The 23653-nt window shown below is 50.4% G+C and overlaps 2 protein-coding genes across 4 annotated transcripts in view; one reads left to right on the top strand and one right to left on the bottom strand.

Moving 5' to 3' along the window:
* APLF (aprataxin and PNKP like factor) overlaps positions 1–294 on the bottom strand; it is a 103769-nt gene extending 103475 nt beyond the window's left edge. For 2 of the 3 annotated variants that reach the window (XR_008444484.1, XM_054023855.1), the window contains exon 1: positions 100–294. Coding sequence is in view for 2 of the 3 variants with exons in the window: in XM_054023855.1 (XP_053879830.1) it covers positions 100–192 (93 nt within the window). In the remaining variant the exon portion in view is untranslated. The remainder of the gene's footprint in view (positions 1–99) is intronic. The other variant, XM_054023854.1, reaches the window with a different exon arrangement.
* Positions 295–495: 201 nt separating this feature from the next.
* Positions 496–8363, top strand: FBXO48 (F-box protein 48). The gene is made up of 3 exons (XM_054023232.1): positions 496–585; positions 1056–1396; positions 7142–8363. The coding sequence occupies exons 2-3, from the start codon at positions 1091–1093 to the stop codon at positions 7301–7303; spliced, it is 468 nt and encodes a 155-aa protein (XP_053879207.1). The 5' UTR covers positions 496–585; positions 1056–1090; the 3' UTR covers positions 7304–8363.
* Positions 8364–23653: the final 15290 nt, after the last annotated feature.

Here is a 23653-nt window from a genome sequence, read left to right as displayed (position 1 = left end):
GCTCCTGGGCTCGCTGGCACTGGGCTGGGGGCTGCAGCGGCCGCGCTGGGCAGCGGGGTCAGGGAGCCCCCCACCCCCCTGCCGAGGAGCCAGACTTACTCCCAGCAGGGGGCCTCTTCCCAGCACTGTCTGGCCGGGCTGCAGCGCCACCGGGCAGCCCCCGTCCGCGGGCGCTAGCTCGAACCCCGGCATGGGCGTCGCTGGGGGGCTCTCCGCCTGCGGACAGGGAGCAGGCCCCGCTGTCCCCTCCGGAAACTCGCGCCACGCAGGGAGGTTCCTCTCCCTTCCGTTTCCCCCCGTGCTAGGAGGCGGGGCAGGCGACCGCTGTTTGTGTTTAAATCCCCGCACCACCGCCCACCGCTTGGCCGGCCATCCCGGAAACGGTAGTTTCCAACTCACACCCTCCCTGCTCGGCCGCGCTTGAGCCTTGCCGCGGGGAAACTACAAATCCCGGCGTGCCCCGCCCCAACAGCCCCCGCCGCATGCGCATTGCCTCGGGAAGCCAGTGGGCGGCGGTGTAAACAAACACGTTCGAATGGGGGGAGACGTTTAAACCGTCACCTGGGGGCAGCAGTGCGGGGCCAGGTAGGGGGCGGCCTGCGGGGCTGGAATTTCCCTCCACCCGCCTTCGCCGCGGGCGGCTGGGGGAGGAGAGCGGGCTCCAGCCACGGCTTGGCCAGGCGAGCTCCGAGGCGGGGCCGGGCTCGGCAGCGGGCAAAGGGCGCCTGATGGTTGAGCAGAGGCAGGGCACCGTCTGTCTCTTGCCTGGGCACAGGGCACCGTCTGTCTCTTGCCTGGGCACTGGGCACAGGGCACCGTCTGTCTCTTGCCTAACGCCTGGAGGCTGGGCTAGCTTAGCCTTAGCACTTTGCACAGCCAGCGCGCGAGGCATAGCACGCTGTTTAATACATGAGGCACTTTAACATAACCTTCAAAATTAGAGTTAACTTGGTGAAAGTTAACTCCATGTATTCTGTAATTGAGATCAGTGACCAGGGCATGCCACCAGCTACATGTGAGGCTGTTTAGTGACCACTGTACTTCCTCACCCCCAGGGTTACTCATGGTGGATGTACTGAGGCATTAAATTATGCAGAAAGCCTCAAAGAAGAACAAACAGGCACTTGCTTCGTATAAAGATCTGACCGTCCTTCCTCCAGCCAAGAAAAAAGAGGAAAATCGGGAGGACTTTGTAGAGCTGCTGCCTCCAGAAGTCAGTTTTAAAATTTTCAGTGAACTGGATATTCAGAGCTTATGCAAAGCTGCAGTGACATGCAAGAGCTGGAATCGTGCAATTGAGAACAGTGACCATTTGTGGAAACATCACTGTTTAACTGTAAGAGCTGTCTGTCAGCGAGAGATAGACTGTGATCGAGGAAATGGATATTCGTGGAAGGTAAATTTAAGAACATGGACTGTCTAGCTTTGGGAAACTGGGTAGCTTTCAGGATGAGCATTAAGATATGTGAGGTTCTCTCCTGATCAGTATTTCTGATCCATCCAAGGTCAAGAGCAATTCAAAGTTGTTACCATCTAATAGCTACAGCCTGTGAGATCTCAGGGCTTGTTTACACTACAAAATTAAGTTGACTTAAGTCGAAGTACAGCCTCCACAGTAATTAAAAGCAGTAGTTCACAGCCACACTTACTCCTTCAGTCGGCAGTGCGCGTCCTCACCAGGAGTGCTTCCACCAACTGAAGTGGGGCATTATAGGACACAGATCTGGAGCCTAGCAGCCCAAGCTGTCAGTGGGGGGCAGGGCTCACCCAGCTGTCAGCACCAGGGCATGGGGGCCCCAGCTGCGAGCAAGCACCCACAACTGACAGCTCAGGCTATCCCCACCAGAGAGTAGAAGGAGTCCAGCTGACAGCCCCCACTTGGGGCTGACAGTCAACAGGCTATGTCAGTTAGAGTATGTCTACACTTACCGGAAAGTCCGGCGGCAGGCAATCGATGTTCTGGGATCGATTTATCGCGTCTGGTTAAGATCCCGGATCGATCCCGGAAGTGCTCGCCGTCGACGCCGGTACTCCAGCTCGGCGAGAGGAGTACGCGGCATCGACGGGGGAGCCTCCCTGCCGCGTCTGGACCCCGCGGTAAGTTCGGACTAAGGTACTTCGAATTCAGCTACGTTATTAACGTAGCTGAATTTGCGTACCTTAGTCCGAAGTGGGGGCTTAGTGGGGACCAGGCCTTAATCACTGTCTAACTGCATCAACATAAGTGCTACACCTCTCATGGAGATGGAGTTATGTCAGCGTAGCACGTGACTTCCTTCATCAGAAGCAGCATTCTAATGTAGACACTGACATAATTAGGTCATAATACGCCATCTTGCATCAACCTAACTCTGTAGTGTAGACCAGGCCATAGTGAAATAGTATCACGAACACCATCACAACTGGCAGTCTGTGCAGAGATGCCAAAAAATAAGAGTACCATAGAGACAGTGAACTACCTGGTCCCTGAGAAATGATCAGTCCAGCTCTGGAATGGAACACATTGCGAAAGGGACACAGTTTTACATACATGTTCCCCATAATTTTACTACAGTGGAATACTCCTGCTGGAGAGAAGGGGTTCCTGGAATCTGCTGATCTAGAGAAGTTTTTGTCCCTACACACCTCTTAAACCAGATACAGCTAGGGGTCAAAGAACCAGCTGCTTTAAAACCCCCTTACCCAGCACTATTGCAGCTGCTACCCAAAACAGTGAGGAGGAGTTGAACATGTTGAGTGAAATCCTATTGAGGAATGGAGAAAGCATGAACTCTGGCAACTTAAGTGTTAAAATATAATTAGGAAGGCCAAAAAAAAATTTGAAGAACAGCCAGCGAAAGACTCAGAGTAATAACAAAAACATTTTTAAGTACAGCAGAAGCAGGAAGCCTGCTAAACAACCAGTGGGGCCAGATTCCCAAACCTGAGCCATTCTTTTTAGGTGACAAATCTGAGGAATGTCCCAGACTGAGGTGTCATTAGAGGAGGTTTTGGAACAAATTAATAAACAGTAATAAGTCACCAGGACCAGATGGTATTCACCCAAGAGTTCAGAAGGAACTAAAATATGAAGTTACAGAACTACTAAACTTATCATTTAAATCAGCTTCTGTACCAGATGACTGGAGGACAGCTAATGTGATCCTAATTTTTAAAAAAGGGCTCCAGAGGCGATCCTGGTAATTAAGGGTCAGTAAACCTAACTTCAGTACAAGGCAAATTGGTTGAAACTATCATAAAAAAAAGAATGATCAGACACATGATTTGTGGAGGAAGGGTCTACAAAAAGTGTTAAGGGAAATCATGCCTCAGCAATCTACTAGAATTCTTTGAGGCCATCAACAAGCATGTGGACAAAGGTGATCCAGTGGATATAGTGTATTGAGATACCAAACTGGGAGGGATTGCAACTACTTTGGAGGACAGGGTCATAATTCAAAATGATCTGGACAAATTGGAGAAATGGTCTGAGTTAAACAGGATGAAGTTTAACAAAGACAAATGCAAAGTGTTCCACTTAGGAGGGAAAGATCAATTTCACACATACAGAATGGGAAAAGACTGTCTAGGAAGGAGTACGGCAGAAAGGGATCTAGGGGTTATAGTGGACCACAAGCTAAATATGAGTCAACAGTGTGATGCTGTTGCAAAAAAAGCAAACATGATTCTGGGATGTATTAACAGGTGTGTTGTGAGCAAGATACGAGAAGTCATTCTTCCGCTCTACTCTGCTCTGGTTAGGCCTCAGCTGGAGTATTGTGTCCAGTTCTGGGCGCCGCATTTTAAAAAAGATGTGGAGAAATTGGAAAGGGTCCAAAGAAGAGCAACAAGAATGATTAAAGGTCTTGAGAACATGACCTATGAAGGAAGGCTGAAAGAATTGGGTTTGTTTAGTTTGGAAAAGAGAAGACTGAGAGGGGACATGATAGCAGTTTTCAGGTATCTAAAAGGGTGTCATAAGGAGGAGGGAGAGAACTTGTTCACCTTAGCCTCTAAGGATAGAACCAGAAACAATGGGTTTAAACTGCAGCAAGGGAGGTCTAGGTTGGACATTAGGAAAAAGTTCCTAACTGTCAGGGTGGTTAAACACTGGAACAAATTGCCTAGGGAGGTTGTGGAATCTCCGTCTCTGGAGATATTTAAGAATAGGTTAGATAAATGTCTATCAGGGATGGTCTAGACAGTATTTGGTCCTGCCATGCGGGCAGGGGACTGGACTCGATGACCTCTCGAGGTCCCTTCCAGTCCTAGAATCTATGAATCTATTAGATCTCCTGAAAGTCTTTGACAAGGTTCCTCATCAAAGGCTCTTGAGCAAAGTAAGTTCTCATGGGTAGGGTCCTACCAAATTCACTGTCCATTTTGGTCAATTTCACGCTGATAGGATTTTTTAAATCGTAAAATTCCATGATTTCAGCTATTTAAATCTGAAATTTCACAGTGTTGTAATTGATGGGGTCCTGACCCAAAAAGAAGTTGTAGGGGGTTGCAAGTTTATTGTAGGGTGGTTGCTGTACTGCTACCCTTACTTCTGTACTGGTGCTGGCAGCGGCTCTGCCTTCAGAGCTGAGCAGCTGGAGAGTGGTGGCTGCTGGTCAGGAGCCCAGCTCTGAAGGCAGAGCTGCTGTCTGCAGCAGCACAGAAGTAAGGATGACATGGTATGGTATTGCCACCCTTACTTCTGTGCTGCTGCCTGCAGAGCTAGGCCATCAGTCAGTAACTGCCTCTCTCCAGCCATCCAGCTCTGAAGGAAGCAATGCAGAAGTAAGGGTGGCATGGTATGGTATTGCCACCCTTACTTCTGCACTGCTGCTGGCAGGGCGCTGTCTTCAGAGCTGGGCACCTGGCCAACAGCTACCACTCTCCAGCCGCCCAGCTCTGAAGGCAGCGCAGAAGTAAGGGTGGCAATACCACAGACTCCTTAAAATAACCTTGTGACCCCCCCCAATTTGAGAAATGTTGGTCTCCCCCATGAAATCTGTATAGTATAGGGTACAAGCACACAAAAGACCAGATTTCACAGGGGAGACTAGCTTTCACGGTCTGTGATGCGTTTTTCATGGCCGTGAATTTGGTAGGGCCCTACTCATGGGATAAGAAGGTCCTCTCATGGACTGATAACTGGTTACAAGATAGGAAACAAAGAGTAGGACTAAATGGTCAGTTTTCAGAATGGAGAGAGGTAAATAGTGGTGTCCCCCAAGGGTCTGTACTGGAACCAGTGCTGTTTAACATATTCATAAATGAGCTGGAAAAAGGGGTAAACAGTGAGGTGGCAAAATGTGTAGATGATACAAAACTACGCAAGATAGTTAAGTCCCAGGCAGACTGCAAAGAGCTACAAAAGGATCTCACAAAACTAGGTGACTTGGCAATAAAATGGCAGATGAAATTCAATGTAGATAAATGCAAAGTAATGCACATTGGAAAACAATCCCAACTATACATGTAAAATGATGGGATCTAAATTAGCTGTTACCACTCAAGAAAGGGGATAGATAGTAAGACAGAAAATATCATATTGCCTCTGTATAAATCCATGGTATGCCCACATTTTGAATACTGCGTGCAGATATGTCATCCCATCTCAAAAAAGATATATTGGAATTGGGAAAAGTACAGAAAAGAGCATCAAACATGATTAGAAGTATGGAACAGCTTCCATATGAGAAGAGATTAATAAAATGGATTTTTCAGCTTGGAAAAGAGATTACTAAGGCTATGATAGAGGTCTAGAAAATCAAGACTGATGTGGAGAAAGTAAATAAAATAGGAGAAGGTGTTATTTACTCTAACACAAGAACTCAGGGTCACCAAATGAAATTAATAGGCAGCAAATTTAAAACAAACAAAAGGAAGTATTTCTTCACACGACATACAGTCAACCTGTGGAACTGTTTACCAGAGGATATTGTGAAGGCCAAGACTATAACAGCATTCAAAAAGAACTGGCTATGTTCATGGAGGATAGCCATTGATGGACCTATTAGCCAGGATGGGCAGGGATTCAAAGCCATGCTCTGAAGTTTCCCTAGCCTCTGTTTGCCAGAAACCTGGAATGGGTGACAGGGGATGGATCACTTGATGATTACCTGTTCTGTTCATTCCCTCTGAAGCACCTGGCATTGGCCACTATCAGAAGACAGGGTACTGGGCTAGATGGACCACTGGTCTAACCCAGTATGGCCGTTCTTATGACAGCTATAGCATCATACTTATAGAATCCAGCCTGCAGGACTTAGCAGCTCAGAGAGGGAATGGATTCAGACATTGCAACCACCACCCTCAACCAGCACTAGTTTGAAAGAAAATACAGCCACCTCTTTTGGGGCTTTAAGTCTATCTCTGCATAGATCACTGGTCAGTGGAACTCAGAGTTACACAGTTTTAGACTCATTTCCTCTCTGAGGAAGTGTTTTAGTAGTTCAGTATGAGGCAAGAGCTCACAAGGAGGCAAGGCTGTGAGCAGATGGAGTACTCTGCTCTAAAGATAGTAGACACACTGAAATCCAAACTCAACACCTTCCTGGCAGCTGACTTCATTAACAAAGCAAACATCACAAATCCTAGTCCAGACTTTCTCCAGTTATATGGCCATTTCCATGTCTCCTCCCATAGGCCTTCTCTGCCCTAGATCTTTCTCCCAGACAGCTACTTCTACCTCCTAATGTCCAGGGTTGAGGTAACAAGCTACATGTGTCAAAAAGTCAGTAAGTTAGTACCTCCCTGCATGAGCAGGGAACATCCCAACAGAGGAACCCAACCACCCTGTTGCTAGAGCACACAAGAGAGTTTGTATTATTTTGGGGCCTGCAGAATAGGGAAGAGAAATAGAAAGATTTAAAAAAAAAATTATTTAGGGTAGGGATTTAGCTTGAAAGGGTGGGGGTGAGAGACAGATGATTTGAGAAGTGAAAATGATCCTCATGTTACTCTGAAAAATGTGAAGTTAGCCCTGGTCCACTAGAGGGCATTTGTGCACTTATGTATTGCATTGAGGGCCCAGACACCCAAATGTGTTATAATGTAGATGCTTCTTCTAGTGTAAAACTTTAGTTCTTCTAACTTCCAATGTTTACATTGGCTTCTGCTTAGTTTATTCAAGTTTTTCAAGGCTTTTTAACTGTTTACTCTGTATCAGGTCACTCTACTGAGAAACTACTGGAAGAGCAAAGTGAAGCATGAATGGCTAAGTGGAAAATATAGCAACATTCACTCACGCTGTGGCTTACCAGAAAAAAGCATGTATCCCATGGATGCTGATACATGGGGAGAAATACTGGAAGCAGAACTGGAGAGATAAGAAACCACATGGATCTTAAATAGCAAGAAATGGCACAGAACTGACTGTTTTTACTGTAAATATTTAGCCATTCACACCAGTGACATTTGCAAATATGTAGTAGAAACTTCACTGGAAAAAATGTATAAATACAGAGTTTATTTTTATTTTGCACTTTATCAGAACAGCTTGTTGTAAAAACCCTGAATGAGATATAAACTATACACTGTAATTATTTTTAAAGATCTGCTGTACTGTTACACAGATGTTAAGTCTTGGACTGACTTTTCATTAGGCACTTTTTGAAAAAATAGAAAACAAATTAGTTTTTTTTTTTCCACTTGAAATTCGTATGAAACAGAAACATGAGAAGACCATAGGCATGGGAAATGGAGGGGATTGACTACCGTATTAGCATCAAAGCCACTGGGTATGAACTCCTTCAGGCTGGCCCTCTTTACTATCAGGTTCTACTTGAAGTACAGTTATGGTCAGAAGAGTGACTGTAGTAGTGCCTCCTTCTTAGTCCACTGACCTGCTCCTAGTGTGTATTCAATCACAGCAACAAAAATCAGCAGTTAAGTTTTATCTTTTACTACTGCAGAAACTACTATGGGTAACTGAGCTGGATATACTTTGACTTAATTCAGGTTACATTAAGATTTATAGTAGAGTTCTCCTTGAAATGGAATAAGGGTTACGTTTCTCCAGTAAACCTCTTTAAATCTAGAGTTGAAACCTCACGTACAATAGGAAGGGAATTCAGTCATTCTTGTACCCTCACCCAACCTCCAGCTAGTTGACACTTCCTCCTCTTTGCTTCTGGGGCAAAGAGATTTCTACATATCACTTCACTTTTGACGGCTTGAGTCCAGCCTTTGTAATAAGGGGATGTGTTAGAGAACTCTTCAGGGGAAGAGCAAATCAGGAAGGTCAGAGGACATTGTACAGGTGGGTTCAGGAAAAGGGTAGATGAATTCATGGAAGGGAAGCAGTAGTGGGAGAATGGAAAACAAAAGGGATTGCACAGCAGAGCAGTGAGAAAACAGCAGCCTGGTACAATAAACCACCTCCTCTTACATTCATTTTGTAGGCCTGGTCTATACACAGTTTTTGTAGTGATATAAAATTTGATTTTTTTTTTTAACCTCTATTGTGGACACAGTTATAAAGGTGCTTATAATTACATCCACACTGGGGGGAAAAGACGGTTACTCACCGTTGTAACTGTTGTTCTTCGAGATGTGTTGCTCATATCCATTCCATTAGGTGTGTGCGCGCCGCGTGCACGATCGTCGGAAGATTTTCTACCCTAGCAACACCGGCGGGTCGGCTGTGGAGCCCCCTAGAGTGGCGCCTTCATGGCGCTGAATATATACCCCAGCCGACCCGGCGCCCCCTCAGTTCCTTCTTGCCGGCTACTCCGACAGTGGGGACGGGGGGCGGGTTTGGAATGGATATGAGCAACACATCTCGAAGAACAACAGTTACAACGGTGAGTAACCGTCTTTTCTTCTTCGAGTGCTTGCTCATATCCATTCCATTAGGTGACTCCCAAGCCCAACTTAGGTGGTGGGGTCGGAGTGAGACATTGCTGTGTGCAAAACCGCTGACCCGAATGCAGCATCGTCTCTGGACTGCTGCACTAGTGCATAGTGAGCTGTAAACGTGTGGACTGATGACCAAACCGCCGCTCTACAAATGTCCTGGATCGGAACATGTGCCAGGAAAGCAGTCGAGGAGGCTTGGGCCCTCGTGGAGTGAGCGGTGAGGTGCGGTGCTGAGACGCCTGCCAGGTCATAGCAAGTCCGGATGCAAGACGTAATCCAGGAGGATAGGCGTTGTGAGGAGACCGGTGAGCCTTTCATTCGGTCGGCCACTGCAACGAAGAGTTGCGTCGTCTTTCTAAAGTGCTTTGTGCGGTCAATATAGAAGGCCAGGGCCCTTCGTACGTCCAGGGAATGCAAACGTTGATCCTGGCGAGTGGCATGTGGTTTAGGATAAAAGACCGGGAGAAATATGTCCTGGTTGATATGAAATGGAGAAACCACCTTAGGGAGAAAGGCAGGATGTGGACGAAGCTGCACTTTATCCTTATGGAAAACTGTATAAGGGGGCTCGGATGTAAGCGCCCTGAGTTCAGAAACGCGCCTGCTGAGGTAATGGCTACGAGGAAGGCTGTCTTCCAGGATAGATACAAAAGTGAACAGGTGGCTAGTGGTTCAAATGGAGGACATGTCAGTCTGGAGAGAACCAGATTAAGGTCCCACGTCGGGACGGGCTGACGCTGTTGTGGGTACGTCCGGTCTAAGCCCTTGAGGAATCTAACGACCATCGGGTTAGAGAATACCGAGGACGTGAATTCCCCTGGGTGAAAGGCTGATATAGCAGCCAGGTGAACTCTAATTGAAGATATCGCCAACCCTTGCTGTTTTAGGGAGAGGAGATATTCCAATATGAGAGGAATAGGTGCCTGCAACGGGGGCGTGGCTCGTTGTTCGCACCAACATGAGAACCGTTTCCACTTGGCCAGGTACGTAGTCCGTGTTGAGGGCTTCCTACTGCTCAGCAGAATCTGTTGGACAGAGTGCGAGCATTGCCGCTCTGCCTGGGTGAACCATGGAGCGGCCACGCTGTGAGGTGGAGTGATTGCAGGTCGGGGTGACGCAGCCGACCGTGGTCCTGAGAAATGAGATCCGGACATAATGGAAGCGGGATCGGTGTTTGAACCGAGAGTTCCAACAGTGTGGTGTACCAATGTTGTCTCGGCCACGCTGGAGCGATCAGAATTACCTGTACCTGGTCTCTGCGCAATTTGAGCAGTACCTTGTGGACCAGAGGAAACGGAGGGAAGGCATAAAACAGGTGGTCTTTCCAGGGAAGGAGAAACGCATCCGAGAGGGAGCCCGGAGCTCGACCTTGTAGGGAGCAGAACACGTGGCACTTCCTGTTGTCTCGAGATGCAAACAGGTCTATCTGGGGAAACCCCCACCTCCGGAAGATGGAATGTATGATGTCCGGACGGATAGACCACTCGTGCGTCTGGAAGGACCTGCTGAGTCGGTCCGCTAGAGTGTTCTGGACTCCAGGGAGGAACGATGCCGTGAGATGGATTGAGTGGGCGATGCAGAAGTCCCATAGGCGAATGGCCTCTTGGCATAGAACTGACGAACGTGCTCCTCCTTGCTTGTTGATGTAAAACATGGCCGTGGTGTTGTTGATGAGAACTAACACACAACGGCCACGTAGTTGATTGAGAAATGCCTGGCACGCCAGGCGCACCGCCATCAGCTCCCGAACATTGATGTGTAGGGCTAACTGGGGTGCAGTCCACAGGCCCTGGGTATGGTGTTCGTTGAGATGGGCGCCCCAACCCAGAGATGAAGCGTCTGTGACCAGATGCAGAGAGGGTTGTGGGGCGTGAAATGGCATCCCTTCGCAGACCACATTGTGATCTAGCCACCAGGTGAGGGAGGTCAGGACCGAGTTCGGGACCGTGACCACCATGTTCAGGCTGTCCCGATGTGGACGGTATATTGATGACACCCAGGTCTGGAGTGGGCGAAGCCGAAGTCTGGCATGCCTGGTTACGTACGTGCAGGAAGCCATGTGACCCAGCAGGGTAAGGCACGACCTCACTGTGGTAGTTGGGAAGGCCTGTAGCCCTTGAATGAGGCTCGTGATGGTGCCAAAGCGGTTGTCTGGCAGGATGGCTTGTGCACGTCTGGAGTCTAGAACTGCGCCGATGAAATCTATTCTCTGGGTAGGTTCTAGAGTGGATTTGTCCTTGCTGAGTAGGATGCCCAACTCGTTGAATGTGTGCACTATTCTGTGGACGTGAGCTTGAACTTGCTCTTTGGTGCGACCGCGTACCAGCCAGTCGTCTAGGTACGGGAACACCTGTATCTCCTGCCGACGAAGGTACGCTGCCACGACAGCCATACATTTCGTGAACACTCTTGGGGCCGAGGATAGGCCGAAAGGAAGGACTGCAAATTGGTAGTGCGCCGTGTTTACCACGAATCGCAGGAAGCGTCTGTGAGGTGGGTAAATTGAGATGTGAAAGTATGCGTCTTTCATGTCGAGGGCGGCGAACCAGTCTCCAGGATCGAGGGAAGGGATAATGGCCCCCAAAGAGATCATGCGGAACTTCAACTTTACTACGAATTTGTTGAGTCCGCGCAAGTCCAAGATGGGCCGCAGACCTCCTTTGGACTTGGGGATCAGGAAGTAACGGGAATAAAATCCCCTGCCCCTTAACTCTATCGGAACCTCCTCTATGGCCCCCATGGCCAGGAGCGTAGAAACCTCCTGTATAAGAAGTTGCTCGTGAGAAGGGTCCCTGAAGAGGGACGGGGAAGGGGGGTGGGAGGGGGGGATAGAAGAAAACTGGATAGCGTATCCCTTCTCCACCGTGCGGAGGACCCAGCGGTCCGAAGTTATAAGGGACCAAGCACGGTGGAAGTGGGAGAGGTGATCCCGGAAGGAGGGGGCTGGATCCTGGGGGATGACTGGGGCGCCGTCCTCGACCGCACCTTCAAAAGTTCTGCCTGGGGCCTGAAGGTGGTCTAGGTGGCCCTTGGTTTTGGCCGGGTTGAGGGCCGGTCCACCTTCTTCTACCACCTCGCCCTCGCCTCCGGGTCGAGTCCTGTCTCTGACGAGGCGGGGGGGGTAGAAGCGCTGAGGCTGCGGCCTAAATGGTCTGCGCTGAGGGCCCACAACATGCATCCCCAGGGAGCGCATGATTGTTCTCGAGTCCTTGAGGCTCTGCAGGCGAGAGTCCGTCTTGTCCGAGAACAATCCATGTCCCTCAAAGGGCAGATCCTGTAGGGTTTGCTGCAGCTCCGGAGGCAAACCCGAAACCTGAAGCCAGGAGATCCTGCGCATAGCGATACCCGAAGCCAGGGTCCTCGCAGCTGAGTCTGCTATGTCCAAGGAGGCCTGCAAGGAGGTCCGAGCCACCTTCTTGCCCTCCTCTACCATGGCTCCAAACTCTTCCCTGGACTCCTGGGGAATCAACTCCTTAAACTTCCCCATAGAGTTCCAGGAGTTAAAATTGTAGCGGCTCAGTAGCGCCTGTTGGTTCGCCGCTCTAAGTTGCAGCCCTCCGGCTGAGTAAACCTTACGGCCAAACAAATCGAGCCGCTTAGCCTCTTTTGATTTAGGCGCTGCAGCCTGCTGGCCGTGGCGCTCTCTTGCGTTCACTGATTCCACCACCAGTGAACACGGTTGGGGGTGGGTATACAAGTACCCGTAGTCCTTAGACGGGACAAAGTATTTCCTTTCCACCCCTCTCGCTGTGGGTGGGATAGAGGCAGGAGTTTGCCATATCGTATCCGCATTCGTTTGAATCGTGCGGATCAGGGGTAACGCCACCCTCGATGGGGCATCCGCTCCAAGGATATTCACGATCGGGTCGTGCACCTCCACTATCTCCTCCGCCTGCAGGTCCATATTACGGGCCATCCTGCGCAGAAGATCCTGGTGAGCCCGAAGATCTATTGGAGGTGGGCCTGTGCACGATGTGCCCGCCACTGCCTCATCCGGAGAAGAAGAGGAAGATGCCTCCGGTGGAACAGGATCCAAGGGCTGGTCCTGGTCTCCCTGTTCCTGGGCTGGAGCATCACCTGTGCCTGGGTCCAGGGCGTCAGGTGGTGCGGACCCAGAAGCCTCCATGCCCCCTGGCGGAGGCCGAGAAATGGTGGACTCCGGGGCCCCTCTGATGGAGTGACCGGAGCGAGAGGTCGAAGCAATTGGAGCCCCTTGCGCCTGATGGTACGCCCACGGGGTCCAAAACGACCAGTGAGATGGGCCATGAGAATGGTCCCCTGTCGTGTCCTGCCAATGTCCCAAGTCCTGTTCCTCGGCTTGCCCCTGAGGGGGGTATGCCGATCTCGAGAGGTCCTCCGAGGAGTGGGACACCGATCTCGATGGCCACGGCGGTGCCGAGAGCGTCGAGACGATTCCCATTGGCTGCGGTGCCGCACGGTGCCGGTCCGGAGATGATCTATCTCTACGCGGTGCCGGCGATCGGTGCCGGGACCGCGACCGGTGCCGATGACCTCGTCGGTGCCGGGAGTCGGATCTGGACCTCGACGAGGACCTGGAGTATGCCCGGTGCCGGGAGCGGCCTCTCGACGTCGAGCGTCGACCGTAGCGGTGCCGAGAACTACGTCTCGACGTTGATCGGTGCCGACGATCATAGCGGTGCCGAGACGTAGAGCGGTGCCGCGAAGAAGATCTTGGCCGCGAGTACGACCGGTGCCGAGGCGATATTCGGTGCCGGGACTGCGAGCGGCGTGGGGACCTGCTTCGGGACCTGGATCGGTGCCGAGGTTCCAGCCCTTGCGATGGAGGGCGCATCAAGGCAGGTTTCCCCCTCGACTGGACCGGGCGAGTCAACGGTGCAGTCGGTGCCGGTGGTTGAGGCGGTGCCGGCTCCGTGAGAGCTATTAAGTCTCTCGCCGCCGCGAAGGTCTCTGGAGTCGACGGGAGGCACTGTATCACCGCCGGTCTCGGTGGAGACGCTATCTGCACCGGACTCAACGGCCTCGGCGCCGGAGTCGACGGTGCTGGAGGCACCTGTTTCCGGTGCTCCACCGGCGGACGCGGCTCTACCCCCGGCACTGGGGGAGCCGGCGTCTTCGGCACGGATGTCCCCGTCTTATGGGCTTTTTTATGCCCTGGGGATAATGACTGGCGCCGAGGCACTGCTTGCGGTGCCGACGAGGTCCGGTGCCGGGGAGGCTTGTCTGACGCCACTCGCGTGGTCGTCATAGCCGGTGCCGCCGGGGCACTGCGCACCGAGGTGCTAGGTGCCGGGGCCTGACTTGTAGATGGAGCGTCCGGACTAAGTGCCGCCTCCATCAGGAGTTGCCGGAGCCGAAAGTCCCGCTCCTTCTTGGTCCTTGGTCTGAAGGCCTTACAGATCTTGCACTTATCTGTTTGATGGGACTCTCCCAGGCACTTCAGACAGGAGTCGTGCGGGTCGCTCGTGGGCATAGGCTTAGCGCAGGAGGCGCACTGCTTGAAGCCGGGAGCGTTGGGCATGAGCCCGGCCCCGCGGCCGGGGGAGAAAGGGGGAGACGACCCCCTTAATCCCCTGAACTACTTAGAACAACTAGAACAACTTTTAAACTATTTAACTATTTAACTATAAACACTAGAACTATAACTATAACTATAACTGTGATACAACAAACTAAGCTAGGGAGAGTGGAGAACAGCTAAGCAGCGCTCCACAGTTCCAACGACCGTCAGGGGCGGTAAGAAGGAACTGAGGGGGCGCCGGGTCGGCTGGGGTATATATTCAGCGCCATGAAGGCGCCACTCTAGGGGGCTCCACAGCCGACCCGCCGGTGTTGCTAGGGTAGAAAATCTTCCGACGATCGTGCACGCGGCGCGCACACACCTAATGGAATGGATATGAGCAAGCACTCGAAGAAGAAGAGGGGTCATACTAATTTACATAGGTTTTAAACAGATAGAATGATGTTTAGACAAGCCCTGTCAGAGCATCTTCCATACAATGTATTGTAATATGTATTACAATGAGAACCAAGCAAACTGATGAGTGAGGTTTAAGAGAAGTTGTCTCAGAAGGAAGAGAAGAGAGCTGGACAGAGAACGTAATATAGAGAGGAGGCAATAGAGGGTTAGGATGGAGGTGAAGGTTAGTGATTAGAGTAAGGGTTAGGGTTAGAGTTTGAGCATTAGGGTTTGTGTTGGGGTTAGGGTGAGGGTTAGAGGTTAAGGTTAGGGTGAGCGTTAGGGTTTGGGTTATGGTTAGCGTTAAGGTTTAGGGTTTTTAGCTAGGGTTAGAGTGAGGGTTAGGGTTAATGTAAGGTTTAGGGTGAAGGTTTGGGTTAGGATTAGGGTGAGGGTTTGGGAGAGTTTGTGTTAGGGGTTAGGGTTTGTGGAAGGGTTAGGGTTACAGTTAAGGTTAGTGTTTGTGTTAGGTTTAGGGGTTAGGGTTAAGTTTAGGGTTAAGGTTATAGTGAGGGTTGGGGTAGAGTTAGGGTGAGGGTTGGGGTTAGGATTAGAGTTAGGGGTTGGGTTTGGGTTAGAGTTAAGGTTATGGGTTAGAGTTTAGGGTTAGTGTGAGGGTTAGGCTGAGGTTAATGGTGAGGGTTAGGTTGAGGTTGAATGTTAGCAGTTAGGGTTTGGGTAAGGTTAAAGTTAGGGTTAGGGGTTAGGGTTAGAATTAGGGTGAGGGTGAAGGTTAGGGTAAGGTTGAGAGTTAGTGTTTAGGGTTAGGATTTGGAGATAGGGTGAGGGTTAGAGGTTAGGGTTAGTGTTACCTTTAGGGTTTGGGTTAGTGGTTATGGTAAGGCTGAGGGTTAGGTTGAGGGTAGGATTAGAGTTAGGGATTGGGTTAGGGTTAGAGATAGCATTAGGGTTAGCATTAGAGCGAGGTTGAGGGTTAGGATGAGTTTGCGGGTGAGAGAATCTAGGGTGAGGTTTTGGATTAAGGTTAGTGTTAGAGTTAAAGTTAGGGGTGAGGGTGAGGCTTAGGATGAGGGTTATGGTTAGAATAAGGGTTAGGGTGAAGGTTAGGGTGAGGTTGAGAGTTGGGTTAGGGTTAGAATTTAGGGTGAGGGTTAGGAAGAGGTTGCAGGTGAGTGTTAGAGGTTAGGGTCAGGGTGAGGGTGAAGTTTAGGGTTAAGGTTAGGATTAGAGTTAGGGATTGGGGTAGGGTTAGGGTTAGAGTTAAGGTTGGGGGTTAGCGTTAGGATGACGTAGGTGAGGTTTAGACGTTAGGTTGAGGTTTAGGGTTATGGTTAGAATAAGGTTTAGGGTTAGGGTGAGGTTAAGAGTTAGGGTTAGCGTTACAGTTAGGGTTAGAGTAAGGGTGAGGATTAGGTTGAGGTGGAGGGTTAGGTTTTAGGATTCACTCTCTTGCGAAGTTTCTGATCTTTATTCCCAGCGTCAATGCGGAGTCATCCCCTGTGTGCAATGGGGTCAGGGCTCAATTCTGCTCCCACCCCCCTGGGTTCAATCTACACTGACCTTCCCTCTGCATTTCCCCACTGCCTGGGGTCTGTTCTTGGCTCACGTGACTCCTGGGGCTCCCCTCAGAGATGGATCCAGCTGTCAGCTGAGCTGAGCATCCCTGAGTCTCCTTCCCCTTCCAGTGTTGTTATATGGATCCCGACTTGGAAGTTGGGTTTGGGGTGGGGGCAGCTCCTCCCACTGAGAGGCCCAAAGATGCTGGGTGGGGCAGGGAGTTAGGTGGAAAGCTGAGACACTGAGAGCCGCACAGCCCCGTGCCTGGCGCAACTCTCCCTGCAATGCTCAACCCAGTATTTCCCCAAGGATGGGAATGGAACCCAGGAGTTCTGGTCCCAACTCCACTGCTCTAACCACTAGATGCCACTCCTCTCCCAGAGACAGGGATAGAACCCAGAAGTCCTGAATCCCAGCCCCTCTAACCACACTGCCCTGGTGTCCCAGTGAATCTACCCCCTTAATGGGTGCCCTGGGTACCCCATAATCACAACCCCCTGCCCCAGCCAGTCCCTGCTCAAGTTTCCTGCCCAGGTCCCTGGATATCATGAGGGGCAGCGACCCAGCCAGGGGAGGGGCAGGCCTGGCTTCTGGAGATGCCCATGTGCAACCAAGTCAGTGGGAGCTGAGTCCTTCCCCTCCAGCCCCCAGCAACACCTGAGTCTGGGGGAAAGGCAAGGGCTGGAGAGGATGTGAGGCGCAGTCGTCTCTCTTGGGTGTGTGTCCTGCCCCTGCTCTCTGTGTGTGTGTGTGTGTGTGTGAGAAAGAAAGAGTCAGAGTGTGTGTGGGAGTGTGTGTGTGCAGTGTGTACCAGTGTGTGTGTGTGCTCATTGTGTATGAGCAATGTGTGTATGTGCAAAGTGCAAGGGTATGCATTTGGTAGGGAGTGTGTTTGGGTGTGCGCTCTGTCAACATGTGCGTGTCACTGTGCTAATGGGGGAATTTGTCCGTGTGTGTGTCTGATCTGGGGCTTTCTCACCAGCTGATCTTGTCACAGTCTGATCCCCAGGTGTGTCCTGTTGGAGTAGGGATGGCCTGGGCCCAGGGGGAGACGGGGCAGGCCGGGTTGGCCTAGCCAAGAGGGATCTGCGGCAGGATGGCAGGCCCAGGGGGATTCCATTCACCCTGCAGTGTCCCCTGGTGCTCACGGGCTCAGTGTTTGACACCACCACAGTTCTGGGGCAGGTCCAGATCTGGCCCTAACCGGGCTGCCCACAACCCCGTTAGCCTGGACTGGCCCCAGCCCATCCCAGGCAGGGAGCGAGGCCCCAGGGCCCATCCAACTCTGCCCAGCCCCGCTGGCTCCCCCAGTGTCAGTTGGGCCGTTGCTGGATCCCTCCCTGTGGTCTGGGGCAGGCTGCTCTCCCCAAGACATGCAGGGGTGGGGGAACCCTACACGCCCAGGGGCAGTTTCACAACCCCAGGGCCCATGGGCTGAGGCTGGAGAAACTGGCAGAGGGACGGGGCTGGGAGAGTGTGACTGTAGATGGGAAATTTTTCCACCCAAGGTGCTTCAGAGCTCAGGGATGTGATGGGAAATGTCCCAGCAGAATGTGTCTGGCTGTAGAGCTGTGTGTCCTGGCAAGATAAGGGCACCTGCCAGTGGTACCTCGCATCTCCCCGTTCTCCCTCCAAGCTCCATGTGTGTCCCCCCTTCTACTTCAGAGTCACCTTGAGAGTCCTAAAATTCCCCCAGCCCCGTAAACACACTGACTCATTCTGCATTGGCAGGAAAGTGTTTTATTGCAGGAAGCAACAAGGAAACAAAACGCAGTGACAGCTTCCAAGCCCCGCCTCTGGGACAATCTTCTCCCAACAACATGTCCCCAATACAATGGATGTGGAGGGGGAAGGAGGCGACAGAACTGTATGATGGGCACCCAGTGAGGCGGCCACTGGGCTCAGGCTGAGGGTGTCAGTGCCAGCTGGGGGGCTGGGCATCCAGATTTTCACTCATGTGGATGGGAACTGAGCACCCAGCATGGGAAATCCCCCCACAAGCCCCAAGCTGCCAGCCTCTGGGATGAGGGGAGACACTGAATGTCTCTGTGGAGAGTCATGGCGGGCACTGCCCCGGAGGGGCATGGATGGGGTAGGAGAGCCTCAAGCAACAGGGGGCTGCCCAGGAGCAAAATTGGGAGCAGGGGAACCCCTGCTCCCAGACCATGGCCAGTGCGTGGGCTCTACAGGACTCTGTCAAAACGCACAGGCCTTCCTTGGCCACAGGTCACATGTATCCTGCGGGTCTGGGCTCTGCCTCGGTACATACAACACCCCGGGCAGGAGCCAGGCACCATCCAGCAGGTTGTCATGGGGTAGGCTGCGTTACTGTCACAGTGGTGGCATCTATCACACTGTGGCCGCAGATGGCTCGGAACGGGCTGGTGGGGGCAAGGATGAAGGTGTGGGTGGTTTTGCAAAAAGGGCTAGTCAGATTCCAGTATGGCATTAGGAGGTTGTAGCACCGATGGTCATTAGTGGCACTGGTGTTGGGGAAATCAACATATTCTCTCAGGAATTGCTCATAGGTGTCATGTGGTCCAAACTGGGCCAGGCTGGCGGCCAGCAGGATGAGGGTCAGGAAGAGCAAGGGGCATGGTCTGCTTGGGGCCATAGGCGTGTCTGTCACTGGATAAATCTGCAGTGGGGAGAGGGAGGAGATGGATGCAGACAGCGCAGGGTGGGGATCTGCCTCCTTCATGAAATCTCCTGAACCCAAACGCCTCCCCCTGTCAGCCCATTCTACCCTAAAGCCTCATTATCCCGACCAAGATTAGGGCCCTCATTGTGCCAGGTGCTGCCCAGACCCCGACCGAGATCAGGCCCTATTGCGCCAGGCACTGCACAGACCCCGACCAAGATCAGGGCACTGTTGTGCAGTGCTCCACAGACCCCAACTGCAATTCGGGCCCTATTGTGCCAGGCACTGCACAGATCCCGACCGAGTTCAGGACTCCTGTTGTGAAAGGCGCTGCCCAGACCTTGACTGATATTAGGGCCCCCGTTGTGCCAGGCGCTGCACTGACCCCGACCAAGATCAGGGCCCCATTGTGCCAGGTGCTGCACAGACTCCGAGAGAGATCAGGGACCCCACTATGCCAGGTGCTGCAGGAACCCCAAGCAAGATCAGGTCCCCGTTGTGCTGAGAGCTGTACAGACCCTGACTGAGATCATGGCCCCTTTGTTTTGAAAGCAAAACACATTCTAAACTGATCTTAACACTTTCGGTGCCTTACAAACTTAGATGCTTCTCACCCCAGACTGGCTGGTTGCCCTTAAGCCAGGCTCTTCCCTTTGATCAGCATTTCAGTCGCTTGGTGGTGGTATCTGTAGACGGAGGGGGAAGAGAGAGAGAGAGCATGGCTAATGTCTCTCCCTTTTATCATGTTCTTTCTTCCCTCTTGGCTTTGCCCACCCCCTCCCCATGCTTGCCCTTTTCTGTACCTTTTCCAATTCCAATATATCTTTTTCAGATGTGGAGACTAGCTCCAGTATTCAAGATGTGGGCATACCATGGATTTATAGAGAGGCAATATTACATTTCTGTCTTATTATCTATCCCTTTCCTAATGATTTCCCAATATTTTGTTCGCTTTTTGACTGCCGATGCACATTGAGTGGATGTTTTCAGAGAACTATCCACAATGACTCCAAGATCTCTTTCTTATGTTGTAAGAGCTAATTTAGACCCCATCATTTTAGATGTAGAGTTGGGATCATGATTTTCAATTTGCATTACTTTGCATTTATCAACATTGAATTTCATCTGCCATTTTGTTGCTCAGTCAGCTAATTTGGTGAGATCCCTTTGTCACAGTTTGCAGTCTTTTTTGGACTTAACTAACTTGAGTTGGTTTGTATCGTCTGCCTCACTGTTTACCCTTTTTTCCAGATTATTTAGGAGTATGATGAACAGTACTGGTCCCAGTACTGACCCCCGGGCGACACCACTATTTACCTCTCTCCATTCTGAAAACTGACCATCTGGTCAGACCCTTTCTTTCTTGCCTTTTAACCTGTTACCTATCCCAGAGAGGACCTTCCATCTTATCCCATTTTGCTTCTGAGCATTTAGTGAGGGACCTTGTCATAAACATACAGCTAAGGGTAGCATAAAATCCCTCTTAACCCTTTACAGGGTTAATTCCTCTTTTACCTGTAAAGGGTTAAGAAGTTCAGATAACCTGGGTGGCAGCTGACCAAAAGGACCAATAAGGGGAGAAGATACTTTCAAATCTGTGGGGGAAGGTTTTTTGTCTGTCTCTGGGAGTCAAAGAAACCAGGGCAGGGAAATTACATCTCCTTAAGCATATTTGAACTCAGCATCTAGTATTGCAGAAATAGTAAGCAATAATAAAGAAATGTGTTAGATTATCTTTTGTTTTAGCTTGTGAATTTTCCCCTGTGCTAAGAGGGAGGTTTATCCCCGTTTTTGTAACTTTAAAGTTTTACCTAGAAGGGAAATCCTCTGTGTTTGAGTCTTTTGTTACTCAGTAAAGTACTTACCATCCTAATTTTACAGAAGTGATTCTTTTACCTTTTCTTTAATTAAAATTCTTCTTTTAAGAACCTGATTGATTTTTTTCATTGTTCTTAAGATCCAAGGGTTTGGGTCTGTGTTCACCTGTACCAATTGGTGAGGATATTATTCTCAAGCCTTCTGCAGGAAAGGGGGTGCAGGGCTTGGGGGAATATTTTGGGGGAATAGGACTCCAAGTGGTCCTTTCCCTGATGCTTTGTCTAAATCACTTGGTGATGGCAGCATATTGTTCAAGGTGGAATTTGTTCCTTGGGAAAGTTTTAACCTAAGCTGGTAAAAATAAGCTGGGGGGGTCTTTCATGCTGGTCCACACATCTATACCCCAGAGTTCAGAGTGGGGAAGGAACCCTGACATGGCGGTAGCAGTGGGATCATTTTGACCAAGATCCCAGTAGGATTTTAAAAGGACATTTTTTTCTCCTTTTTGGCTGCTTGGAAAGCAGAGAAGAATTTTTTTTTAAAGCTGAGAGCACCTGCAGTTTTTTTCCTCTGCCTGAGGGCGGGGTAGTTAACTTCCTGCAAGAGAATTCACAAGTGGTTTTTCCTTCCTTCTAGCTCTCGGGTTTAGCTAGGTTAAGCACAGAAAGGGTAGGATAACAGAAAGTGATGTCCAGAAAAAACTGGAATTAGCCAGATTTAAAACTGAAGAAAGATTAAGGCTAGGTCAACACTGGGGGAGGGAGGGGAATCGATTTAAGATACGCAAATTCAGCTACGAATTCGACATGTCCTATTTGACTTGCCACCGTCCTCACGGCAGGGTAAATCAGCCACCGCACCTCCCCTGTCAACAGCGTTACTCCTCCTCAAGAGGTGGGAGTACACGCAACGATTCAGAGATCGATTTATCTGTATAGATGAGACGCGATAAATCGATCCCAGAGAGATTGATTTCTACCCGCCGATCTGGGCGGGTAGTGTAGACTAGCTCCAAAAGAACATGATAGACAGATGGACAAGGAAAAACTAATTAACCTTGCTAAAGAGCCGCGTTGGAGCTGCTCCGGGGATGAGCTGGTTCCCTCCTGTTCATGGAGGTGAATTCATCTCCCTTCCCAGTAGCACCTGCTCTCGCTCTCATTCCCCTCCAGGCTCCTTGCTGCTAGGCCAGCGAATGGGAGCATGGTTCCTTTAAAAGCCCAGTCACCACATAACTAGGACAAGAAGAACTTGACTCCAGCCAAGCTCATTCTCTGCTCTGCCTCTGCCTCTCCAAGAGGAACACTCCAAACCCACAGCCCCTGCAGCAGCAGATCCTACGCACAGTTGGAGCCAGCCCGCCTCACCACTGCTGGTGGTGGGAGAGGAACAGGAGAAAGGACAAAAGAACTAAGATGAAGAGAAAGGAAAGAGGGATGGAGGAAAAGGTAAAACAAAAAGGACAAACCCTAATGTCCCCAGTGATTCTACGTGAAAAAATCCCAGGTGGAGAATAAAATTCTGCAACCTTAAATTAGTGTTTTCCAGGCCTAGAATTCACCTGGCACCAGGTGGATCAGACTGAGCAGGTTCCAAACCTCTTGGAGGCTCTTACCTTCTAAACAGGGACATCTGTTTTCTAGTAAAATCAGTAAAAGGAAAGGAGAAAACTCAAAAAAGGCTCCTCCTCACACTCACGTAAGTGAACCCTAATACTCTCTCAGTCCTCAAAGAGAGACCTCAAGAAGGAGACTTGCTGAAGCAAAGCCACAGGGGTCTCTGAGGTTTCCCTGCCCTGCGCCCCTGTCCTGCCTGGCTGATGTCAGCATCTCTCTGTGAGGTCACCACCTCCCCACCATCTTTGACCAATAGGCTGAGGTCCTGCAAAAGGCCTTTGTGATGTCACTGCCACACATACACCCGTCCCCTGCAGTTCTAATGTCCTGCTGCTGGCCAGACATGTTGGAGATTTGAGCTACTCTCTGTGGATCACCCCACTCAATGAGTGTTCATACTAGGAAGCAAGCCAGCTAGACAGTAAAACATCAGAGGCTGCTCCCAATGCTACTCTCAGTTTTTCTGAAATTAGTAGACTTTATGGCCAGAAGAGACCTTTAGATCACCTAATCTTATCCCCTGCATATCACAGGCCTCCTGCATACTACAATAGCTACTTTTGGGCAAACACATTCCAGAAAGGCATCTAGCCTTCATTAAATGACATCAAGAGATGGAGAATCCACCACTTTCCTTGGTAGCTTGTTCCTGTGGTGAATCATCCTTGCTGTTGAATAGTTGTGCCTTATTTGTAATAGGAATTTGTCTCTTTTCACCTTCCAGCCATTGGATCTTTGTTATGACTTTCTGTGCTAGATTAAAGTGCCCTTTAATACCCAATATTTTCTCTCCATTATGGCACTTCAACATTTCAATGAAGTCAACTTTCAATCTTCCTTTGATAAGCTAAACAGGTTGAGATCTTTCAATAGGGCTCTAGAAGGCATTTTTCTCCAGCCCTCAGAACATTTGGTGGCTCTTTGCTGCCCCAGCTCCAATTTCTCAACATCTTTTCCAAATGAGGACACCAAAACCGGATGCCGTATTCCAGTATCAGCCTCCCTGATGCTGTATCACCTCCCTATATTACTCACGACTCTGCTCATATGTCTAATGATGGCTCTAGCCCTGTTCACCACAGCATCACACTGGGAGCTCATGTTGAGTGGCTTCTCCACTATGGCTTCTAAATCCTTTTCAGAGTCACTGCTTTCCTGGATACACTTCCCCATTCTGTAGGTGTGCCCAGCATGCCTTGTTGCTTGGTATAGGACCTTGCATTTGGCTGGTCAAACTTGTTTTCTTTGAATGGGTCCAACTTGCTGAATGACCCAGATTGATCTGTATCA

The sequence above is a fragment of the Malaclemys terrapin genome, chromosome 3, assembly GCF_027887155.1.
Source record: "Malaclemys terrapin pileata isolate rMalTer1 chromosome 3, rMalTer1.hap1, whole genome shotgun sequence".
Taxonomy (NCBI): Eukaryota; Metazoa; Chordata; order Testudines; family Emydidae; genus Malaclemys; species Malaclemys terrapin.
The sequence above is the reverse complement of the archived record's forward strand: the minus strand, read 5'-3'. Positions and strand labels throughout refer to the sequence as shown.

What these genes read in the sequence shown, in the direction of transcription:
- FBXO48 (XM_054023232.1), top strand. Translation starts at nt 1,091, where the DNA reads ATGCAGAAAGCCTCAAAGAAGAACAAACAGGCACTTGCTTCGTATAAA. An exon ending in GAAATGGATATTCGTGGAAG is followed by an intron (nt 1,397 to 7,141) that starts GTAAATTTAAGA and finishes ACTCTGTATCAG; the next exon opens with GTCACTCTACTGAGAAACTA.